Below are 20,202 nucleotides of genomic sequence, written 5' to 3'. Positions count from 1 at the left end.
ATCCTAACTTGTTCATAATATATTATACTTTATATATATCATTGATTTGATTTACTAATATTTTGTTTAGGACTTTTCTGTTTATGTTCATAAAAATATGGGCTGTAATTTTCCTTTTGGTCTTGGTATCAGGATTATGCCTTATAAAATGGGTTGGGAAGTGTTCTTTCTGTTTTCTCAAAGAGTTTCTATAAAATTTTTCTCTGGATAAATGAATGTACTGATGTGTTAAAACTCATAGAACTGTATACAATAAAAGTCAATTTAATGTATATGAATTAAAAAATAATAAAAAGCCTTCACAGGAAAATTTAAAAAATGTGTTCACACACCTTACCCATACCTCCTCTCCAACAAAATCCATGTCAAATGATCCTCAAAGGAACACCAAGAAAGTCTTAATTGAATACGTTTTTTTCTTAGTAAATGATGCCAATAAATGTTTTTGTTGAATGATCTAATAAGTTTCCTAGAGGAAGGCAAGAGCTACTAAAAAATTTGTTTGTTGAGTGTGTGTATTGTTTCCTTAACCCTCTTAAGTGCGGCGGGCCGAAATACCGGCTTTTTCGTCCTAGATGCAAAAGCCGATATTTCAGCCTGCCACACTAAGAGGGTTAAGTGTTTGGGAGTCTTCACCAGTGAGGACATCTGGACCTGGCGTTTCTTTGTAAGTTTTAAAATTATGGACTTAAAAATATTTTTTGTTGAAGTATAATATATAAAATGTGACTTGAAAGTTGAGGAAGAATTTGGAGAGATGTGGGAACATGATGCAAGGTCTGTATTGTAAGGGAGGGAACACCAGGCATCCTGGGAGAGAGTGGAGATGAGGCTGCAGAAGGGGCAGGGAGGGCTTTGACTAATCCACTGTTGTCGTAGTTGTCTCACCCCTTTGTGGAAAGATTACTCTGATCTTCACCCTGAGCTGCTGATGTGCTAGACCAAGAGATGGAGGTTTGACTCCTTGGGTAGTGAGGAATTGAGAAGTTTTAAGTAGGATAGCGGGATTAACCATTTAAATGTATAAATATAGTCAGAATAGTGGTTCTCAAACTGGAGTAAGCATCAGAGTCCCCTGAAGGGCTCCTTAAACAGAGACTACTGGGCCCCCTCCAGAGTTTCTGACTCAGTAGGCCTGGGTGGGGCTCAAGGATTTGTACCACTGAATCATGTCAGGTCCAGGGAGAACCAACCTGTAGTGTAATACTTTCTTGTGAGTTTAGAAGAGATCAGTTTTGTTGAACTTGAGGTTCTTAGTTAGATCTGGTTTTTTGTTTTTTTTTTTTTTTAGCTTAATAGACATTTATTCCTTTCATTAAACAACGTCTACACAAAATCCAAATTAATTTTTTTTTTAGAAAGTAATTTAGGTCTTAGGTCTCAAATTTTATGAGCCTATTAATATTTTCTGGACATCGATTAACTGAACCTTTTGAAACCCCTAGAGAAAAATTGGTTCAGGAAAACCATCAATTGAATTTTGAAATCAAATTACTCTTAAGTCAGAAAACTCAGAATTTGGAAAAAATGGAGCAACTCCTCTTCTGTATTTCCTTCACACTCAAATTTACCCTGGGAAACATTAGCCTAGTCCACTGAACACAGGAAACATAAATGTGGCAGGGTGCTTAAAGTGAAGGTGAGCCATAACTGACGGCCCAACTTTGTGAACGGCTAAGGGTTTTCAGGGTGTTTTGATCAGAAACAAACTGCAGATATGTAAGGTTAGATTGGAAACCATGAATTTACATTGACACCAACTATGTATGACTCTTCCCTGTAACCTTATGGATTGGGTTGACCCAAGATGATTTGTTAAGAATGGACTGAGAATGACATATTTTTAAGCAGCCAACTATACTTTTACCCCTCATGTGGCTAGAGGATTTATAATGGTCACAAGTTAGAGTTATAGGTATTTAAAAATCTTGAATAAAGGTGACTTTAATTTTCTCACCTCACATTTGAAATATATTCACCTAATGGCCACTGGCTTGCCAGCTTACAAACATAAGGTTAATGATTCTTATTTGCCTAACATTCAATTTCCATCAGTTTCAAAATACAGTGTAAATATCACTACTATTATGTTTAGAATCCAGGACTCTAGATTTCATGGAGCCATGGGATTGAATCAGGAGCAGCTTTTATCTATGTTAATTTAAAATGGTACAATGAAGACTGAGGCAATTTTTAGGTTAACCCAGAGGTTTCATTCGTAAGATAAGCCTCTTGCAACAAGTATATCCAGTTCCGAAAAATGGTGGCATTTTAAACTTTTCTTTCAGAAACAAATGGAACACTGGACTAAATCTGAAGACGTGGGCTCTACACGAGCTCATATTTTTCGACGTGACCACGACATAGGGTTAGGATATCCTCCTCCTACCCTCAAAATTTCTAAACAAAACCCAATTAAAAAGCCAGCAGAGCATTGCCATCATCCCAGTAAAGCTGTAGGTTTCACCACATGCACCAAACAAATCTACAGGGTAGTTGTTGCACTCCTCTTTTAAAGAATTTATTTTACACCTATTAAACCACACAGCATGTTTTAAACACTGACATAAAACTCCCTAATAAGATAAAGCAAAGACAAAAAAAAGCTTATCTTATTAGAAACAAGATACACCATCACTTATAGTCTTCAAACATTATTGCACTTTTAACTTCATATTTGACGAAGCATTCATGAAACAATCTGCAGACTAGCTTAACAGACAAATAACACCTTTAAGCAGACATGACCATCCTAAATTGTTTATTAGGTATGAATTTTACAAACATTACTTATTAGCGGTAACGGCGGAGCTGGAGAGTATTGCGCCTTCTCCAAGCTGCACGGCGAGAACCACTAATAGTGTGGTGGAACTTACGGCCCTTTCCAAGGCCACGGCTCTTGCGGCCTGCAGATGTCAGCCCAGCATCTCCCTGTGCTTGTGGACCGGAATCTTCACCAACCCAGTAAGAATTCAGGACTCTTAGAGCCCCACAGTGGCGTCCAGCTCGCTCCTCAGCAACAGACTGAAGGCTTCGAGCAAACTTTAGCTGGTTAACACCATGATGGACAGGCTTGCCATAAGTTGCACCCTTAGGAACTGGGCGTTTGCGGCCACCACGGTGCACACGAATCCTATATATGACATAACCTTGCTTGGCCTTGTATTCCAGTCTGCGCGCTTTATCCGATCGGGTGGGGCGGGGAGCCCTGTGGAGCGCAGAGAGCTGCTGGTATTGCCACCAGCGGACCCTCAGAAGAAAGCGCATTGCATCAGACTGCTGCCTCCTCCACAGCTCCTGGATATACTTGCATGCACCCATCTTGGCTTACCTGATGGCTGCCGCCAGACGAAAAGGCTGGTTTTTGTTTTTTATGTTTTTTCTTTTTCTTTCTAGTATTTGAAGTTATGAATGAGGGAGAATTCCATAGTGATGGTTCTAATGTAGGTATTTAGATGGGATTCATGTGAACATGTTGGTGACTCACCTATATATCTGATCACTTCTTCACAAGGTGCAGTGTCTGGCGCACAATGGACACTCAGGAAGCATCGTATAGATGACACTTTGTTCAAAATGTGATGCTGTCCTGCTCTAGGTCAGAAGTGCCAGTGGCTTTTGGGACTAGTCAGCCTGACTAGGAGCTGTGTCCTGGGCCCAGGAACCTGGTCACTCAGGCTTTGCTTCTCAGACTTTGCCAGTGCTCCTCTCTCCCTGTGACTAGTGAGGAGTTAGCCCTGCCTGCCACCACCCTGCCTTTCTAGGTGGTCTTCTCTGTCCTGCATGCTTTCACCTTCCAGTCTTCGCAGAGCAGGGGTTGGAAGCATACCCATGGTATTTCCTTGGGACTGTGGCTCCAGCTTGCCAGGAATGTAGTGTGGGGAGACTCAGTGCTTCTGCGGCCGGCTTTTTAGAGCTGTGTGGTCATAGTAGATGTGATGCACGTCTCCCCTGTGCTCTTGTTCATGGACAGGTTTGTAGTTGCTGTCTTGCTTTCTTGCTTTTGTAACTGGAGACTTAACTAGAGCAGGGTCTTTCCCATGTATGTAGGTTTTAGTATGATTTCACCCTGCCCCCACTGATGGGGCAGAGTTGTTTCCTTGGGTATCCCTCAGTTTAAAATGGATGTATCCTTTATGTCTGTCCAGGGTCTGTCCACTGAGTGCCAGTAGCTCTCTGGGCTAGTGTTTATGTACATGTGTATTTCATGTTCACTGCACTCCCTTGACATGAATATTCTGTTTTTAGGAATGAACTTTTTAGCTTCAGATGCTACTTGGGTAGCATTTTCTGAAAGAGGAGAGACTCCAGGTATTTCTGGCTCTTGGGTACTTTGAATTGTGTGTGGAACTAGGAATTTTTAGCACAATGACTGATCACAGTATTAAAGCCTCACTGTCTTTCTTTTCTTTCTTTCTTTTTTTTTTTTTTTTTTCTTTTGAGACAGAGTCTCGCTTTGTTGCCCAGGCTAGAGTGAGTGCCATGGCGTCAGCCTAGCTCACAGCAACCTCAAACTCCTGGGGTCAAGCAATCCTGCTGCCTCAGCCTCCTGAGTAGCTGGGACTACAGGCATGCGCCACCATGCCCGGCTAATTTTTTCTATATATATTAGTTGGCTAATTAATTTCTTTCTATTTATAGTAGAGACAGGGTCTCGCTCTTGCTCAGGCTGGTTTCGAACTCCTGACCTCGAGCAATCCGCCCGCCTCGGCCTCCCAGAGAGCTAGGATTACAGGCGTGAGCCACCGTGCCCGGCCCTTTTTTTTTTTTTAAGACAGAGTCTCGCTTTGTTGCCCAGGCTAGAGTGAGTGCCGTGGCGTCAGCCTAGCTCACAGCAACCTCAAACTCCTAGGCTCAAGCAATCCTCCTGCCTCAGCCTCCTGAGTAGCTGGGACTACAGGCATGCACCACCATGCCTGTCTAATTTTTTCTATATATATTAGTTGGCCAATTAATTTCTTTCTATTTATAGTAGAGATGGGGTCTCGCTCTTGCTCAGGCTGATTTCGAACTCCTGACCTTGAGCAATCCGCCTGCCTCAGCCTCCCAGAGAGCTAGGATTACAGGCATGAGCCACCGTGCCTGGAGTCACCGTCTTTCTTATTCATTTCATGTTTCCATGGAGTAGGTAGAATTTTATCACATAGGAGGTTTGCTTTGAAGATGATGCTTTGTTTTTCATGTCTCTGTGACAGTTGAAGTGGGCTGGCCTCTGTTCTCTGGTGTTTTCAAAGGAAAGTCAGAGGCCTGGTGTAAATATATGTGGCGATGGCCCATGTCAGTTTTTGGGAGGTGGAGATCTGGAAAATATATCTAGGAAATGGGATTTAAGGAAATCATTCAAAGTTTTGCCTTCTCTACCTCAAGTGAATACTAGGATTTATATGTCCCTTCAGGAGAAAATCTCTTAACCTCACTGAGCCTGTTTCCTGTCTGTACAATGGCAGCTATAATACCTTCCGTGTTAGGAGTACATAAAATATATATAGAAAAAGTGCCTGGTGAACAATACTGGGCATCTGATAGGTGACATGTAACAGGTAACTATCATTCAGAAAATGGTGGAGAACTTACCCTCCTGTGCCAGGCAGTTCTTGTGGGAAATGAATCCTTCATAGTTCAGTTTGTTTCTGATTGCTTTGGAATCAGAAATTACTAACAGTTTCTGTTACTGAGACAAAGGAGGGAAAGAACAAGAAGCCCTAAGTAATTCTTAAATTGCAAATGGGGTTCAAATGTACAGTATCTTGAGGAAGGAGGACTTTGAGGTTTATTTCTTAAGACCTGAGAAGTTTTGAGAAAGTCCTGATGAGTGTCTATGCCTCATGGAACCTGCTCCACTGGGTCCATGAAGATTGCATCCTGCCTCCAGCTGTCCCTCTGCCTTCCAGGCTGGGTGGCAGTCTCAGTCTCAGTTCTGTGTCCCTTAGCTGTCCAACCTCTCTGAATCCTGGCTTCCTCTATTTTATGTGCAATAATAATTCTTATGCAGTTTTTATAAAAATTCCTTGAAAAAGCCTTCATTTAACAAATATGAGTGTTTTACTCTTATGCCAGGAACTATTCTAGGCACTGGAGACAGAGCAATAAATAGAAGGGACAATACCCATGCTCATGAACTTTACATTCTGGCAAAGGAGACAAATCAAACAAGAAATTGTTATTATCTGTGACATTATCTATGAGTGCCTGCTGTAGGGTGAGTGCTTTGAAAACCACTAGCAGCAGGGGCTCATATCCAGCATTGCATGATATTCTGTTGTAAGCATGTCAAAATGCTCCTGAAAGCACCTTCTTCCAACTTCAATAACTTCCTAAAAGTTTTAGTAGAGGGAAAAGTAACAATCCTCCCCACAACAGAAAAAGAAAGGGGATCCCATTTCTTTGACTAAACAATCTCTTGTCTAAGGACAGGGAGCTGGAACTTTGGAGGTAAGTCCTTGCTGGGGGTTACTCGACTGTAAGCACACAGCAGCAGCTGTGGACATGTCTTGGGGACATGCTGAAGAGACAAGGTTGGATTTGTGACACTGTTAATGATGCTTCACCTTCAGGACCCCTGACCTAAACCTATACCTAATTTTGTGTTCATAATTAAGTTTTTTTCTTAAAGAGATTCCCTCAAATTCTATAAGTTTTCAAGGCCCCTGAAAACCTGGATCTAGCCCTGTAAACAGGTGGTAGAAGTGCTGAAGTAGGTGAAGTAATGGAGTGTGCAGGCATGGAAGGGATTGCATAGAACAGAGCTTCCTCAGCCAAAGGCTGCTGCTCAGCTCTGGCTCATTGTCATGCAGGATAAGGGCCCAGTGAGGCCATATCTTCTGATATTTCAAGAGAAAGCAGAAATCCAGAATTTTCTGTGATTTCTTGATTTTTAAAAATGTTTGACAAATCAAACTGAAGAACATTGTGTAGACAGAAAACACTGATGTGTCATCTCTCTGATGGCCCCTGCACATACACCTACAGAGCTTCCCTTTTAGTACTTAGAGGGTGTGCATGATCCCACTTAATTCTCATGATGGCCCTAGGGAACAATTAGTGCTATCCCCATTTGCAGATGAGGAGCCAGTGGTGCTTGCCTAGGGCTGCTTCTCTGTGGAAGGGCAGAACTGGAATAGCCTCCTATGCTTCACTTCTCTCCTGGCTACAGGTGATATAAGGATATTTCTCACCTTGTGGCTTTCTTGAAGCAGACAGGTGCCTAAGCAGTCTGTGTTGGGAATGCTGGAGTGTGGCCATGTTCAGGTTTAGGGTCTTCTCCCAGGAAGGCCACAGTTCCACCTTGGTTTGCTGGAAGTGGGTGATTCAGGAACAGGGACAGCCGTGGGAGTGTGGTGGACGGCAAGTCAGCTGCTTCTGGCCACTTGGTCATTTTTTGTGTCTCCTCCTCCACTCCCCACAGTTTTGCCCTTTCCTAGGAAAAGTTTGGGAGTAGAGCAGGAGTATGTTTGCATGGCACTGTTAACCACACTGCTTGCTGTATATTTCTCTGGAGGTAGTGGCCAGCCATTCTTTATTTCTGTTGGGAGAAAATTGAAGGAGCTTGTGGGCTGCAACTAGTAAAACAAACTCAGTTTGTCTACCAGCACTTGACTGGGGAGGCCTGGAAGGCATGAGTTTGAGTCCCAGATAGATGGCCATGGGAACTTACTAACTTCTAGGCCATTTTCCTTGGAACACTACCACTGATCTCACACTGAAGCAGTTAGTGATATTTACAGTAAATTCCACGGGGCAGGAGCTCCATGCCTAGAACAGGGCCTGACTTAGAGTCAATAGATATTTGAACAAATAATAAATATTTAGGTTAATAAATATTTAAGCAAATGTAGGTGAAACTTGCCAGCACAGTGTGCTATGTGATAGTCTTTCGTTTCTGTATTCTTGAAGCTGTGGTCACAATTCCTCTCTTTTCTGCATGGCTCAGGGCTCACATCTTGCTTTTGCCTGCTGATCTCAAGCTTTGCTGGGAGAGGAATTTGGGCTGGTGACAGGGGCAGTTCTTGCTGCATACCTGGGGAGAGAATGTGTCTTTTAGGTTTGGTCTTAGGAAGTCAGGGGGTGTTGGCTTTTTTATGGACTGGTTTTATTGTCCCCTTGTTGGGATATCCCAACCCTCTTGAGGATGTTAGGCCCATACTGCTGCCTAGAAATCTAACTCAGCCCTTGAGAGTAGACCAGTTTTGTCCTGCTCCCAGTTTCTGAGCTCCCCAGGGACAGACACTGTTTACTGTGCTCTGTGTCCCACCTAGCAGCAGCTGAGCACCATGCCAGGTGTAGGTTAGGGGCAAGCCATGTTGTTGCCTAGATGGCTGCTCTAGGCAGCCAGCCCACAGCATGGAGCCTGGGTCTGCAGCTGCACTGTCAGCTACCTTTCCAGTAGCTTTACCTGCTTTATATCAGTGTCTCGGTCTGATTGAGTTCCTTGAGCAACCTGGCTTCAGTGGCTCTAGGAGGTGAGTGATGGGGTAAGTTGATACAGATGATCCCCACCTAAACTTACACACACACACACACACACACACACACACACACACACGGGTAATGGGGTAAGTTGATACAGGTGATCCCTACCTAAACACACACACGTGCACACGCACACACGCGTGTATTGATAAACAGTCTTTTTAATGCTCTTCCCTGGAGTGTTCTCAACCTGCAGGCTTCTTTCTCTCATCACGGAAGGTGGACACTCCTCCTTTTGGTTCTCACATCATCGTCACCCTTATCTCAGTTGGCCAGTTCATTGTTGATGGCCTTATTAACTTACCTGTTTGTTTTATATTCCAGGCTTTGGAAACAGTAGATGCTCACTATGGAACTGAATTGAACATGCTGGTGCCAGGCCCTGCAGTAGGTGCTAGTGCTTTCTTAGCCTCATTCATCATATTTAATCCAGAAGAAATGGCTGCCATGGGGTAGAGTCTGAGTGCAGATCCAGCCCTGCCTGCCTCTTGGAAGCCCTTGGGTCTACTTGGTTCTGATTAGCTGAATGCTTTTCCTTTGTCCCTGCTGGACTTTCCTCCAGGCTAGGGGTGAAAGTCTTGCCCCCAGTTCCCAGCATGCTGCTGCCTTTCTAGTGGGGAGGTTGGCCTCTAGGAAGCTCAGTGGGGGCAGGGGCTCAGCAAAGGGCTCTCCATGAGCCCCTGATCTGTAAGCCTCTCAGGATCCAATTTTGAAGCACAACAGGCACCACGATTCGGTTTACATGCTGGATAAACACATATTTCTCTCTTCCAAGAGGCATTGTTTTTGTGCTGGTAGTGTATTACTGAGTGATTTCGTTTTCTCTTTAGCCTTTGCTTGGGGTGGTCCTCTTCACCTATCATAACAGGCACTGCCCAAACTTGCCGAACTGTGTTGCTAGGTGTGTAGAGAAATCCTTTTCTGGGATGTGATGAATCTTACTGATTTGAAGGATTGGGATGGGGAGTGATACAAAAAGCATTTCATTTTCTACTGGCAAAAATGCCTACTTTTGCATTGGCTTTTTTATTTTTTATGAACTTTTTTCAATAGGTGATATATTTGCATGGTTCAAAATTCACAAGAGAGTATATGGTGAAAAGTTGCCTTTCTACCCTGTGCCTTTTGCTACCCAGTAACCTGTCCCAGAAGCAGTGAATTATTAATAGCGTTTGTATTCTTCCAGAGAGTGTCTGCACCCGTACAAGCAAATGCAGATCATGTGTTAATATTACATGGCATACCTTGTACTATTATGTATCTTGCTTTTATTTGTTTAACAATAGATAGTTCATAGTCTTTAAAAAAAATGCCCCTCATCCTTCTCAAAGCTGCATACGAATGGATCATAAACTCTTGGGTTGTTTACAGACTTTATGTGACACATTTAAAAAAATAATACATTTGATGTCAGCCAACATATCATTTCAACATAATAATTTACACATTTCAAATGCTCCATAGGCCTATGTGGCCAGTGGTCCTGTATTGGACAGCACACATCCATCCCTTTGTCAGAAGACAAGAGGTGTGGAATTTCCAGGACTCAGCCTCAGCCTCCTTTCCCTCTTTTCAGATGTTGATCTTCTCTCTACCTCCTGCCTAATGGGGTGCATTGGACAAACCTGTGGAAGTAAAGAACCTGATAACCTAGGGTGTGGAGGAAGCTGGAGAGGTCAGAATTGGGGCACATGCACCCCTCACTATTCTTGTTGGGGACTGGGATGCTTAAGGTCCATTTTGTCCCAGTTAAATGTGCCAGTGGCTGATCTTGCACCTATTTCTGATGATGCTCTGCACTTGTGGTCTGGCACTCCACAGGGTACCTGTGAGCTTCTGGCTTTGCAGAAGAGCTGACACACCATTATTTTTAACATTTTTAACATTACTTTGCCATTGGCATCATATCTTTCCTCAGAATTGTTACCTATTGAGATGATGTAAGTACTTTGTGAGTCATTGAGTAAATGCCACAGTGAAGCACTGGCTCTTTCTCCTGCCCAAATGTTCTTCTGCTTCTCTTGGCCTGTTAGAATCAGTCTTTTCCCTGTTGTGTGGTGTGGCTTAGTAATTGGTGGTCCTGAGTGTATTTCTGAGGGCACTTTAACACGATTTTATTTATTTATTTATTTATTTATTTATTTATTTATTTATTTATTTATTTATTTAAATTAATAACAAAAAGTTTAATTTATAAATTAGTACAGTAAGAGATTCACAATAACTAATAATAAAATAGAACAGTTATAACAATATGCCAGCAACACTGGCATAGACAGAGTAGATACTCTGGCAAAAGGATGATTCACATCCCAGGCAGGACAGTGCAAGATTTCATCACACTACTCAGAATGGCATGCAATTTAAAACTTATGAATTATTTATTTCTGGAATTTTTCACTTAATATTTTTAGACCACAGTTGATTGCAGGTAACTGAAACCATGGAAAGTGAAAGGGGGTACTACTATAAATGAAACTACAATACCTGTAGCTAAAAGACTGTCAGGATTCTCACCTTTCTTTCTTGTTTATTTATTTATTTTATTTCAGCATATTATGGGGGTACAAATTTTTTTTTTTTTTTTTTTTTTTGGAGACAGAGTCTCACTTTGTTGTCCAGGCTAGAGTGAGTGCCGTGGCGTCAGCCTAGCTCACAGCAACCTCAAACTCCTGGGCTTGAGTGATCCTTCTGCCTCAGCCTCCCGAGTAGCTGGGACTACAGGCATGCGCCACCATGCCCGGCTATTTTTTATATATATATCAGTTGGCCACTTAATTTCTTTCTATTTATAGTAGAGACGGGGTCTCGCTCTTGCTCAGGCTGGTTTTGAACTCCTGACCTTGAGCAATCCGCCCACCTCGGCCTCCCAAGAGCTAGGATTATAGGTGTGAGCCACAGCGCCCGGCCGGGGTACAAATTTTAAGGTTTCAAATAATGCCTTTGTCCTCCTCCCCCGACAAGTCTGAGCTTCAAGCATGACCATCCCCCAGACGGTGCACGTCTCACTCATTACGTATGTATATACCTGCCCCCCCCAAAACCCAATTAATGTAGTTCCTATGTGTCCACTTAGGTGCTGCTTGGTTAATACCAGTTTGCTGGTGAGTATATGTGGTGCTTGTTTTTCCATTCTTGGGATACTTCACTTAGTAGTATGAGTTCTAGCTCTGTCCAGGAAAATACAAGATGTGCTATATCACCGTTGTTTCTTAGAGCTGAATATTACTCCATGGTATACATATACCATATTTTATTAATCCACTGATGAATTGATGGGCACTTGGGTTGTTTCCACAGCTTTGCAATTATGAATTGTACTGCTATAAACATTCGAATGCAGGTGTCTCTTTTGTAGAGTGTCATTGGATCTTTTAGGTAGATGCCCAGTAATGGGATTGCTGGGTCAAATGGTAGATCCACTTGTATCGCTTTAAGGTATCTCCATATTGCTTTCCATAGAGGTTGGACTGGTTTACAGTCCTACCAGCAGTGTAGGAGTGTTCCTATCTCTCTGCATCCATGCCAACATCTATTGTTTTGAGACGTTTTGATAAAGGCCATTCTTACTGGAAATAAGTGATATCCCATTGTAGTTTTTTTTTTTTTTTTTTTTTTTTTTTTTTTGAGACAGAGTCTCACTTTGTTGCCCAGACTAGAGTGAGTGCCGTGGCGTCAGCCTGGCTCACAGCAACCTCAATCTCCGGGGCTCAGCGATCCTACTGCCTCAGCCTCCCAAGTAGCTGGGACTATAGGCATGTGCCACCATGCCCGGCTAATTTTTTGTATATATATTTTTAGTTGGTCAATTAATTTATTTCTATTTTTGGTAGAGACGGGGTCTCGCTCAGGCTGGTTTCGAACTCCTGACCTTGAGCAATCCGCCCGCCTCGGCCTCCCAAAGTGCTAGGATTACAGGCGTGAGCCACCGCGCCCGGCCTCCCATTGTAGTTTTGATTTGCATTTCCCTGATGATTAGAGATGTTGAGCATTTTTTCACATGTTTGTTAGCCATTATTCTGTCATCTTTAGAAAAGTTTCTGTTCATGTCCTTTGCCCACTTTTTGATAGGGTTGTTTGATTTTTTTCTTGCTGATTTTCGTGAGTTCTAAGTAGTTCTAAGTAGTTATCAGCCCCTTATCAGATGTGTAGGATACGAAAATTTTCTCCCATTCTGTAGGTTGTCTGTTTACTTTCATGACTATTTCTTTGGCTATGCAGAAGCTTTTTAGTTTGATTATGTCCCATTTATTTATTTTTGTGGCTGCCTTTGGGGTCTTCTTCATAAATTCTTTGCCTAGGCCGATGTCTAGGAGAGTGTTTCCAGCATTTTCCTCTAGAATTCTAATAGTTTCATACTTTAGGTTTAAGTCTGTTATCCAGCATGAGCTGATTTTTGTGAGAGGTGAAAGGTGTGGATCCTGCTTCAGCTTTCTACTGAAGTGGCTATCCAGTTTTCCCAGCACCATTTATTGAAAAGGGATTCTTGTCAGGCGCCGTGGCTCATGCCTGTAATCCTAGCACTCTGGGAGGCCAAGGTGGGCGGATTGCTCGAGGTCAGGAGTTCGAAACCAGCCTGAGTTAGAGCGAGACCCCGTCTCTACTATAAATAGAAAGAAATTAATTGGCCAACTAATATATATAGAAAAAATTAGCTGGGCGTGGTGGCACATGCCTGTAGTCCCAGCTGCTCGGGAGGCTGAGGCTGGAGGATTGCTTGACCCCAGGAGTTTGAGGTTGCTGTGAGCTAGGCTGACGCCACGGCATTTACTCTAGCCTGGGCAACAAAGCGAGACTCTGTCTCAAAAAAAAAAAAGAAAAAAAGAAAAAGAAAAGGGATTCTTTTCCCCAGTGTATGTTTTTATCTGCTTTGTCAAAGATTAGATGACTATATGAGGATGGTTTTTTATCAGGGTTCTCTGATCTGTTCCACTGGTCAATATTCCTATTTTTGTGTGAATACCAGATTGATTTAATTACTACTGCTTTGTAGTATAGTTTGATATGTGGCATATTAATACCTCCCATTTTGTTTTTATTGTCTAGAATTGCTTTTGATATGCGGGGTCTTCTCTGGTTCCAAACGAAGCGTAAAATTATTTTTTCCGTATCTGTGAAGAATGATGTTGGGATTTTTTTTTTTTTTTTTTTGAGTCAGAGTCTCGCTTTGTTGCCTAAGCTAGAATGAGTGCCGTGGCATCAGCCTAGCTCACAGCAACCTCAATCACCTGGGCTCAAGCAATCCTTCTGCCTCAGCCTCCCAAGTGGCTGGGACTACAGGCATGCGCCACCATGCCCGGCTAATTTTTTCTATATATATATTAGTTGGCCAATTAATTTCTTTCTATTTATAGTAGAGACGGGGTCTCGCTCTTGCTCAGGCTGGTTTCGAACTCCTGACCTCGAGCAATCCGCCCGCCTCGGCCTCCCAGAGAGCTAGGATTACAGGCGTGAGCCACCGCGCCCGGCCTGATGTTGGGATTTTAATAGGTATTGCATTGAATGTGTAGATCAGTTTGGGTAGTATAGACATTTTAACAATGTTGAGTCTGCCGACCCACGAGCATGGTATGGATTTCCATCTGTGTACATCCTCTGCTATTTCCTTCCTCAGTGTTTCATAGTTCTCCCTGTAGAGGTCTTTTACCTCTTTAGTTAAGTATATTCCTAGGTACTTTATTTTCTTTGTTGCTATTGTGAAGGGTATTAAGTCTTTGATTTGGTTCTCAATTTGATTGTTGTTGGCATATACGAATGCCTCTGATTTCTGTGTATTAATTTTGTATCCCGAGACTTTACTAAATTCATTTATTAATTCCAGGAGTTTCTTAGTTGAATCCTTGGGGTTTTCTAAATATAATATCATATCATCAGCAAACAGTGAAAGTTTGATCTCTTCTGCCCCAATTTGAATTCCTTTAATTCCACTTTCCTGACTGATTGCTATAGCCAGGACTTCCAGCACTATGTTGAATAGAAGTGGAGATAGTGGGCAGTCTTGCCTGGTTCCAGTTCTAAGTGGGAATACTTTCAGTTTTTCCCCATTCAGTATAATGTTGGCTATGGGTCTGTCGTATATGGCTTGTATCATTTTTATAAATGACTCTGGGTAGGCTTTATGGACAGATTCCACTGGGGCCAGCACTTACCAGGGGCACTTTCCATGGGAGCTCACCATTCTTGTAAACTGTCCCTCTCCTTAAATCTCTCTGTGCCTTCAAGGTTGAAGGGCTGGCTCAGTTGAAGGGGCAGAGGTGAGGACAGTCTCTCCCTGCTCTTCAGTGGGCTCAGTCTGCAGTGGTGGGGGCAGTTGCTCTTCAGGGACCAAGTGTGCCTAGCCTGTTCAGCATCTTATTTAGTCCTCATGTCTCCTCTTTCAGGGAGCAGTTATGGGCAGAAGCAGCAGCCTATGTGATGGGCCTGAGGCGGGTGATTGGTGGGAGCTCAAGGGGTTGGCACCAGGCCACCTGCTACAAAAGCAGGTACAGGTCATTGAAAGGATGTGGGGGCAGCGCTGCTGTGATTCATCTGTGCTTCCAAAAGATGGCTCTGGTGGATGCAGTTGGAGCTTTGCTGGGGTTTGAGGCTTGATGGATCACGAAACTGTACCTGAGGGACAACCGAAGGAGGAGATAGGCACACTTGGTGTGACAGGCACCTGTCAGCAGGGATGTGTGCAGACCGTCAAATACAGGAGGACAAAGAGGGCTGGCCAGTAGGGAGGTGTGGAGTTAACCTGAGAAGAGACTGAAGGGTTTTGAGCATAGAAGACTGCCCTTTTTTTTGTTGTTCAGTACAGTTGAGGCCCTCAGAAAATATTTATTGAATGAATGAGGTAAGAGGGTTGTTGAGAGAGAATCTCTACTCTGGTTTCCTGGCTGCAGAGGCAAGGCTCAATGATGAAAGCTCTTAGAAAGGAGAAATGCTTCTCATCTTGTCTTTGGAAAAGTTCTTGGGTGCTTCCCTGCTACCACTCTCCTCTCCTGCCCACTGCAGGAGAAGGGATCTGAGTGTGCATCGTGGATGAAGGGGCTAGGTAGGAGGTAAGATATGCCTGTGCCCAGGCCGTGTGTGCAGAGACCTGGAGGGATAAGAGGTGCAAGGTGGTGTGCTAGTGTGGGTGCCATTGTGGGAGTGGGCAGGGCAGGATTCATGATCTAGAGTTCAGGTGGCTCTTAGGGAACCCTGATGTGGACAGTTTGGTTGAGACTGTGTGTGGATTGGAGGGAGGGAACCTATGGATACAGCATTGCTTGTTTTTTTACCACACCTGGTGGTTGGTGGAAGGCAGCCACAGATAAGAGTCTCCTGCACGTGTTTCCCCTGCAGACACACATAGAGCACCTACTGCATGCTGTACAAAAGAAAGCAGAGAATACTCTGGGCTGGGTGCGGTGGCTCACGCCTGTAATCCTAGCACTCTGGGAGGCAGGAGAATCGCTCAAGGTCAGGAGTTCAAAACCAGCCTGAGCAAGAGTGAGACCCCATCTCTACTAAAAATAGAAAGAAATTAATTGGCCAACTAAAAATATATAGAAAAAATTAGCTGGGCATGGTGGTGCGTGCCTGTAGTTCCAGCTATTTGGGAGGCTGAGGCAGAAAGATCACTTGAGCCCAGGAGTTTGAGGTTGCTGTGAGCTAGGTGGATGCCACGGCACTTTAGCCCAGGCAACAAAGTGAGGCTCTGACTTAAAAAAAAAAATAAAAATCCAGAGAATACTCTGGAAACAGACTCTGGGGAGCCCAGGCCTGCACATCTGGTCAGAGAAGGCTTCTCAGAGTGCCCCAAGGGCAAATACGAGGATTTCTCAACCTGGGGTGGGACAGGCAGATTTAAAATAATGAAAAGAGGAAGCTTGAGTCCAGCAGCCCCAGTGTTTTGCCTCCTGGTGTCAGTCAGAGATGTGACTGTGGCCACTGTATGCCCTAGTGTCTGAAGGCCAAGGGGTATGCCAACTCACCAGGTCACATAGCCCATGAAGGGACAGCTGAGGGACTGCTGGGCTTGGGGGGTGGATGAGTGGCACCTGTGTGTGGGTTCCTGAAGGACGTCCCCGAGGGATGCTCCCAGCTCCATGCTGCCCAGGGTCATTCCTGCCTGGCTGTGTCCTCTCATTGTACCTGGCCTGGGGTTTGGTCATGTGATGAGCAGACGTGAACAAGGCTCCATCTTGGCCTCCTGGGTGTCTGATGAGTGGCCCACCTGAAAGGAGGCAATCTTTTCACCCCAAGGCCCAGGCTGCAGCACCTTTTTACTTACAGTAACTTGTTTTGGGGTCGTACTTCAACCTCTTATCCACAAAATATAATATCTCCAAGATGATTTTTATGAACCTTCCAAAAATCATGACCTATTACATGAGCTTAAGTTCTTATCTTAAAAATACTTATGCAACTTTGATTTTTGATACATTAAATTTTATCTGCATTACCTTTGCACAGACTTATGTTGCATTAGCTGAGGCCAGAAAAACCGAGGTTTCTGTTCTTCTTAGTCATCCTCCTGCTTGCCTTGTCTCGATGAATAGCACCAGTATTTGTGCTCAACTTTCTAAATCACAAATCTGAGAGCCAGTCATGCAGACTTCTCTTTTTCACATATCCCCTACATCGCTTCTATGCAATTCTCAGATCCATTCCTTCAGCCCTCTGGGACTCCTGTCCATCCAGGGTAAGGAGGTGTGCCCTTGATCCTGGGGCCTTCCCCTTCCTGAGTGCATTTTGTTTTCTTAAGTTTGTGCCTTGATAATTCCCTTCCCCAGAGAGAAACAACTCCTCTTTAGCAAAATGTACACAGTTAGGGAACACAAGTGCTGGATGCTGAAGTTGTTGGTATCTTCTGGGTGCCTGAGGTTTTAATCTGTTTTTAATTGCAGAAGTCCTTCACTGATGGTGAAATCTTAGATGTTAAATGTGTTGGATCTGGAGACAGCTCAGAAGTTCATTTCTTGTAAATAAAAATTGCCTTAGGCTATGAAACCATTTCTGAAATGATTCCATTATAATCTCAACAGAAAAGCAAGGAAGGAAACATTTGTTTTCTTTTTTGAAAGTTTTTGTGACTTTATTTTGATATAATTTCAAACTTACTAAATAGTTGCCCAAAAAAGGAACTACCATATATCCTTTACCCAGATTTACCAACTGTTTACATTTTGCTCCATTTGTTTTATATCTCTCTATATATATAATATATATGCATATTTTTTCCTAAACCATTAGAAGAGTAAGTTGGAGATATCATGTCTCTTTACCCCTAAATTTATCACCGCATTTCTTTAAGAACAAGGGCATTCTTTTACATAACCACAGTACGGTTATCAAAATCAGGAAATTTAACATTAATCCAATGCTGTTTTCAGATCCACAGTGCATAATCAAATTTTGTCAAGTTTCCCAATAATCTTTATAGCCTTTTATTTCTCCATGGTCCAGGATGATGGTACAGGACCTTGCATTGCATTTAATTGTCAGGTCTTTTTAGTCTTCTCTTTATCAGGAACAATTCCTCAACCTTTCTTTGTCTTTAAAACTGTTGACATTTTTAAAGAGTAAAAGGATTCATTATTTTATAGATTATCCCTCAGTTTGTGGGTGTCTGCTTTTCTTCATGATTAGATTCAGGTGATATATTCTTGAGGAACCAATGCCATTGACCTGGTGTATTATTCTCTGAATGTCATATCAGGTGTCCTGTGCTGTCTGTCCTGACATTGGTGATGTTAGCTTTGATCACTTGGCTAAGGTGATGTCTCAGGTTTCTCTAGTCAAAATTAACTATTTTTGCTTTTGTAATTAATAAGTAATTTGTAAGAGATACTTTTAAACTATGTAAAAATCCAATTGTTCATCCAACTTTTACCACTTGATCATTTGCTAACTCTATTAGTCCTTCCATACTTACTAGATAGCATTCTAAGAGCCTCGTCCGTTTATTTATATATATATATATATATATTTTTTTTTTTTTTTTTTTTTTTGAGGCAGAGTCTCACTTTGTTGCCCAGGCTAGAGTGAGTGCCGTGGTGTCAGCCTAGCTCACGGCAACCTCAATCTCCGGGGCTCAGCGATCCTACTGCCTCAGCCTCCCGAGTAGCTGGGACTACAGGCATGCGCCACCATGCCCGGCTAATTTTTTGTATATATATTTTCAGTTGGTCAATTAATTTATTTCTATTTTTGGTAGAGACGGGGTCTTGCTCTTGCTCAGGCTGGTTTCGAACTCCTGACCTTGAGCAATCCGCCCGCCTCGGCCTCCCAAAGTGCTAGGATTACAGGCGTGAGCCACCACGCCTGGCCGTTTATTTATATATTTAATTATTTTTATCTATATGGGCTCATGGATTTCTGTTTTATTCAGTGGGTTATAATCCATAGTTCTTATTATTTATTCTGATGATTAAAGTGTTCCAGACATAGCCAGTACAAGTCTTTCAGGCTGGCTACTGTTTCCATTTGACATGTCTTCATATTTCTTTGAGCACTTTTTAGCACACCAGAATGCTGCAGGCTCATCTTATAGTATTCTAGTAAGCCCTGGAAAGCATTTGTTTTTAATAAATGCATCAGTGCAGTGCATTCCAAAACAGAGTTTATTTTGTACTACCAGTTGGGATTTATTTGTGTTATTTGGAACTTTTGTTTACATGTTCTTGGGAGGGAAGACCTTGTGACCATCTCATGAGTGACTTTCTTTGTATAATATATGAATACTCTGTCTAAATAGATAACACAGATTTACCTTGTAGATAATTTAAACTAGCAGTTAAATAATAAAGCAGCTGGGTTTTTTTTTTTTTCTTTTTTTTTGAGACAGAGTCTTACTTTGTTGCCCAGGCTAGAGTGAGTGCCGTGGTGTCAGCCTAGCTCACAGCAACCTCAATGTCCTGGGCTCAAGCCATCCTACTGCCTCAGCCTCCCGAGTAGCTGAGACTACAAGCATGTGCCACCATGCCCGGCTAATTTTTTTTATATATTTTTAGTTGATTAGTTAATTTCTTTCTAGTTTTGGTAGAGATGGGAGGTCTCACTCAGGCTGGTTTTGAACTCCTGACCTTGAGCGATCCTCCTGCCTCGGCCTCTCAGAGTGCTAGGATTACAGGCGTGCGCCACCATGGCCGGCCTACAGCTGTTATTCTTTTTTTTTTTTTTTTTGAGACAGAGTCTCATGTTGTTGCCCAGGCTAGAGTGAGTGCCATGGCGTCAGCCTTGCTCACAGCAACCCCAAACTCCTGGGCTCAAGCAGTCCTCCTACTTCAGCCTCCCGAGCAGCTGGGACTACAGGCATGTGCCACCATGCCCAGCTAATTTTTTCTATGTGTATATATTAGTTGGCCAATTAATTTCTTTCTATTTATAGTAGAGATGGGGTCTCACTCTTGCTCAGGATGGTTTCGAACTCCTGACCTCGAGCAATCCGCCCGCCTTGGCCTCCCAGAGTGCTAGGATTACAGGCGTGAGCCACCGCGCCTGGCCAGCTGTTATTCTTAAATACCGATTGTGTGCCTGAAATTTTAATTTGTATAACAACCTTGTGGAACATAGGAAACTAAGGCTTAGAGTGGTTAATATACTGATTCAGAGTCACACAGCTAGTGAATGGTTGAGCCAGGGTTTCATTTCAATTTAGTCTGACTTCAAAGCTCACTTTTTCTGATATGCTTTATGATATAATATTTTTCCATACTCAGTTGTAGAATTTGTACATGTAACAGTTGAATAACAAAACATTTA

At 42.9% G+C, this 20,202-nt stretch overlaps 2 protein-coding genes across 5 annotated transcripts in view; one reads left to right on the top strand and one right to left on the bottom strand.

Moving 5' to 3' along the window:
* TBC1D14 (TBC1 domain family member 14) overlaps window positions 1-20,202 on the top strand; it is a 126,094-nt gene that overhangs the window by 39,280 nt on the left and 66,612 nt on the right. The gene's annotated exons all lie outside the window — the stretch shown is intronic.
* Window positions 2,267-3,351, bottom strand: LOC142861073 (large ribosomal subunit protein eL15-like). The gene has a single exon (XM_075992942.1). It carries the CDS (start codon window positions 3,319-3,321, stop codon window positions 2,794-2,796), a length of 528 nt encoding a protein of 175 aa, XP_075849057.1. The 5' UTR covers window positions 3,322-3,351; the 3' UTR covers window positions 2,267-2,793.

Source organism: Microcebus murinus, chromosome 16, assembly GCF_040939455.1.
Source record: "Microcebus murinus isolate Inina chromosome 16, M.murinus_Inina_mat1.0, whole genome shotgun sequence".
In the NCBI taxonomy this organism is placed as follows: domain Eukaryota; kingdom Metazoa; phylum Chordata; class Mammalia; order Primates; family Cheirogaleidae; genus Microcebus; species Microcebus murinus.
Note: the sequence above shows the minus strand (reverse complement) of the source record. Positions and strands in the feature narration are given on the sequence as shown.

What these genes read in the sequence shown, in the direction of transcription:
- LOC142861073 (XM_075992942.1), bottom strand. Translation starts at nt 3,321, where the DNA reads ATGGGTGCATGCAAGTATATCCAGGAGCTGTGGAGGAGGCAGCAGTCT.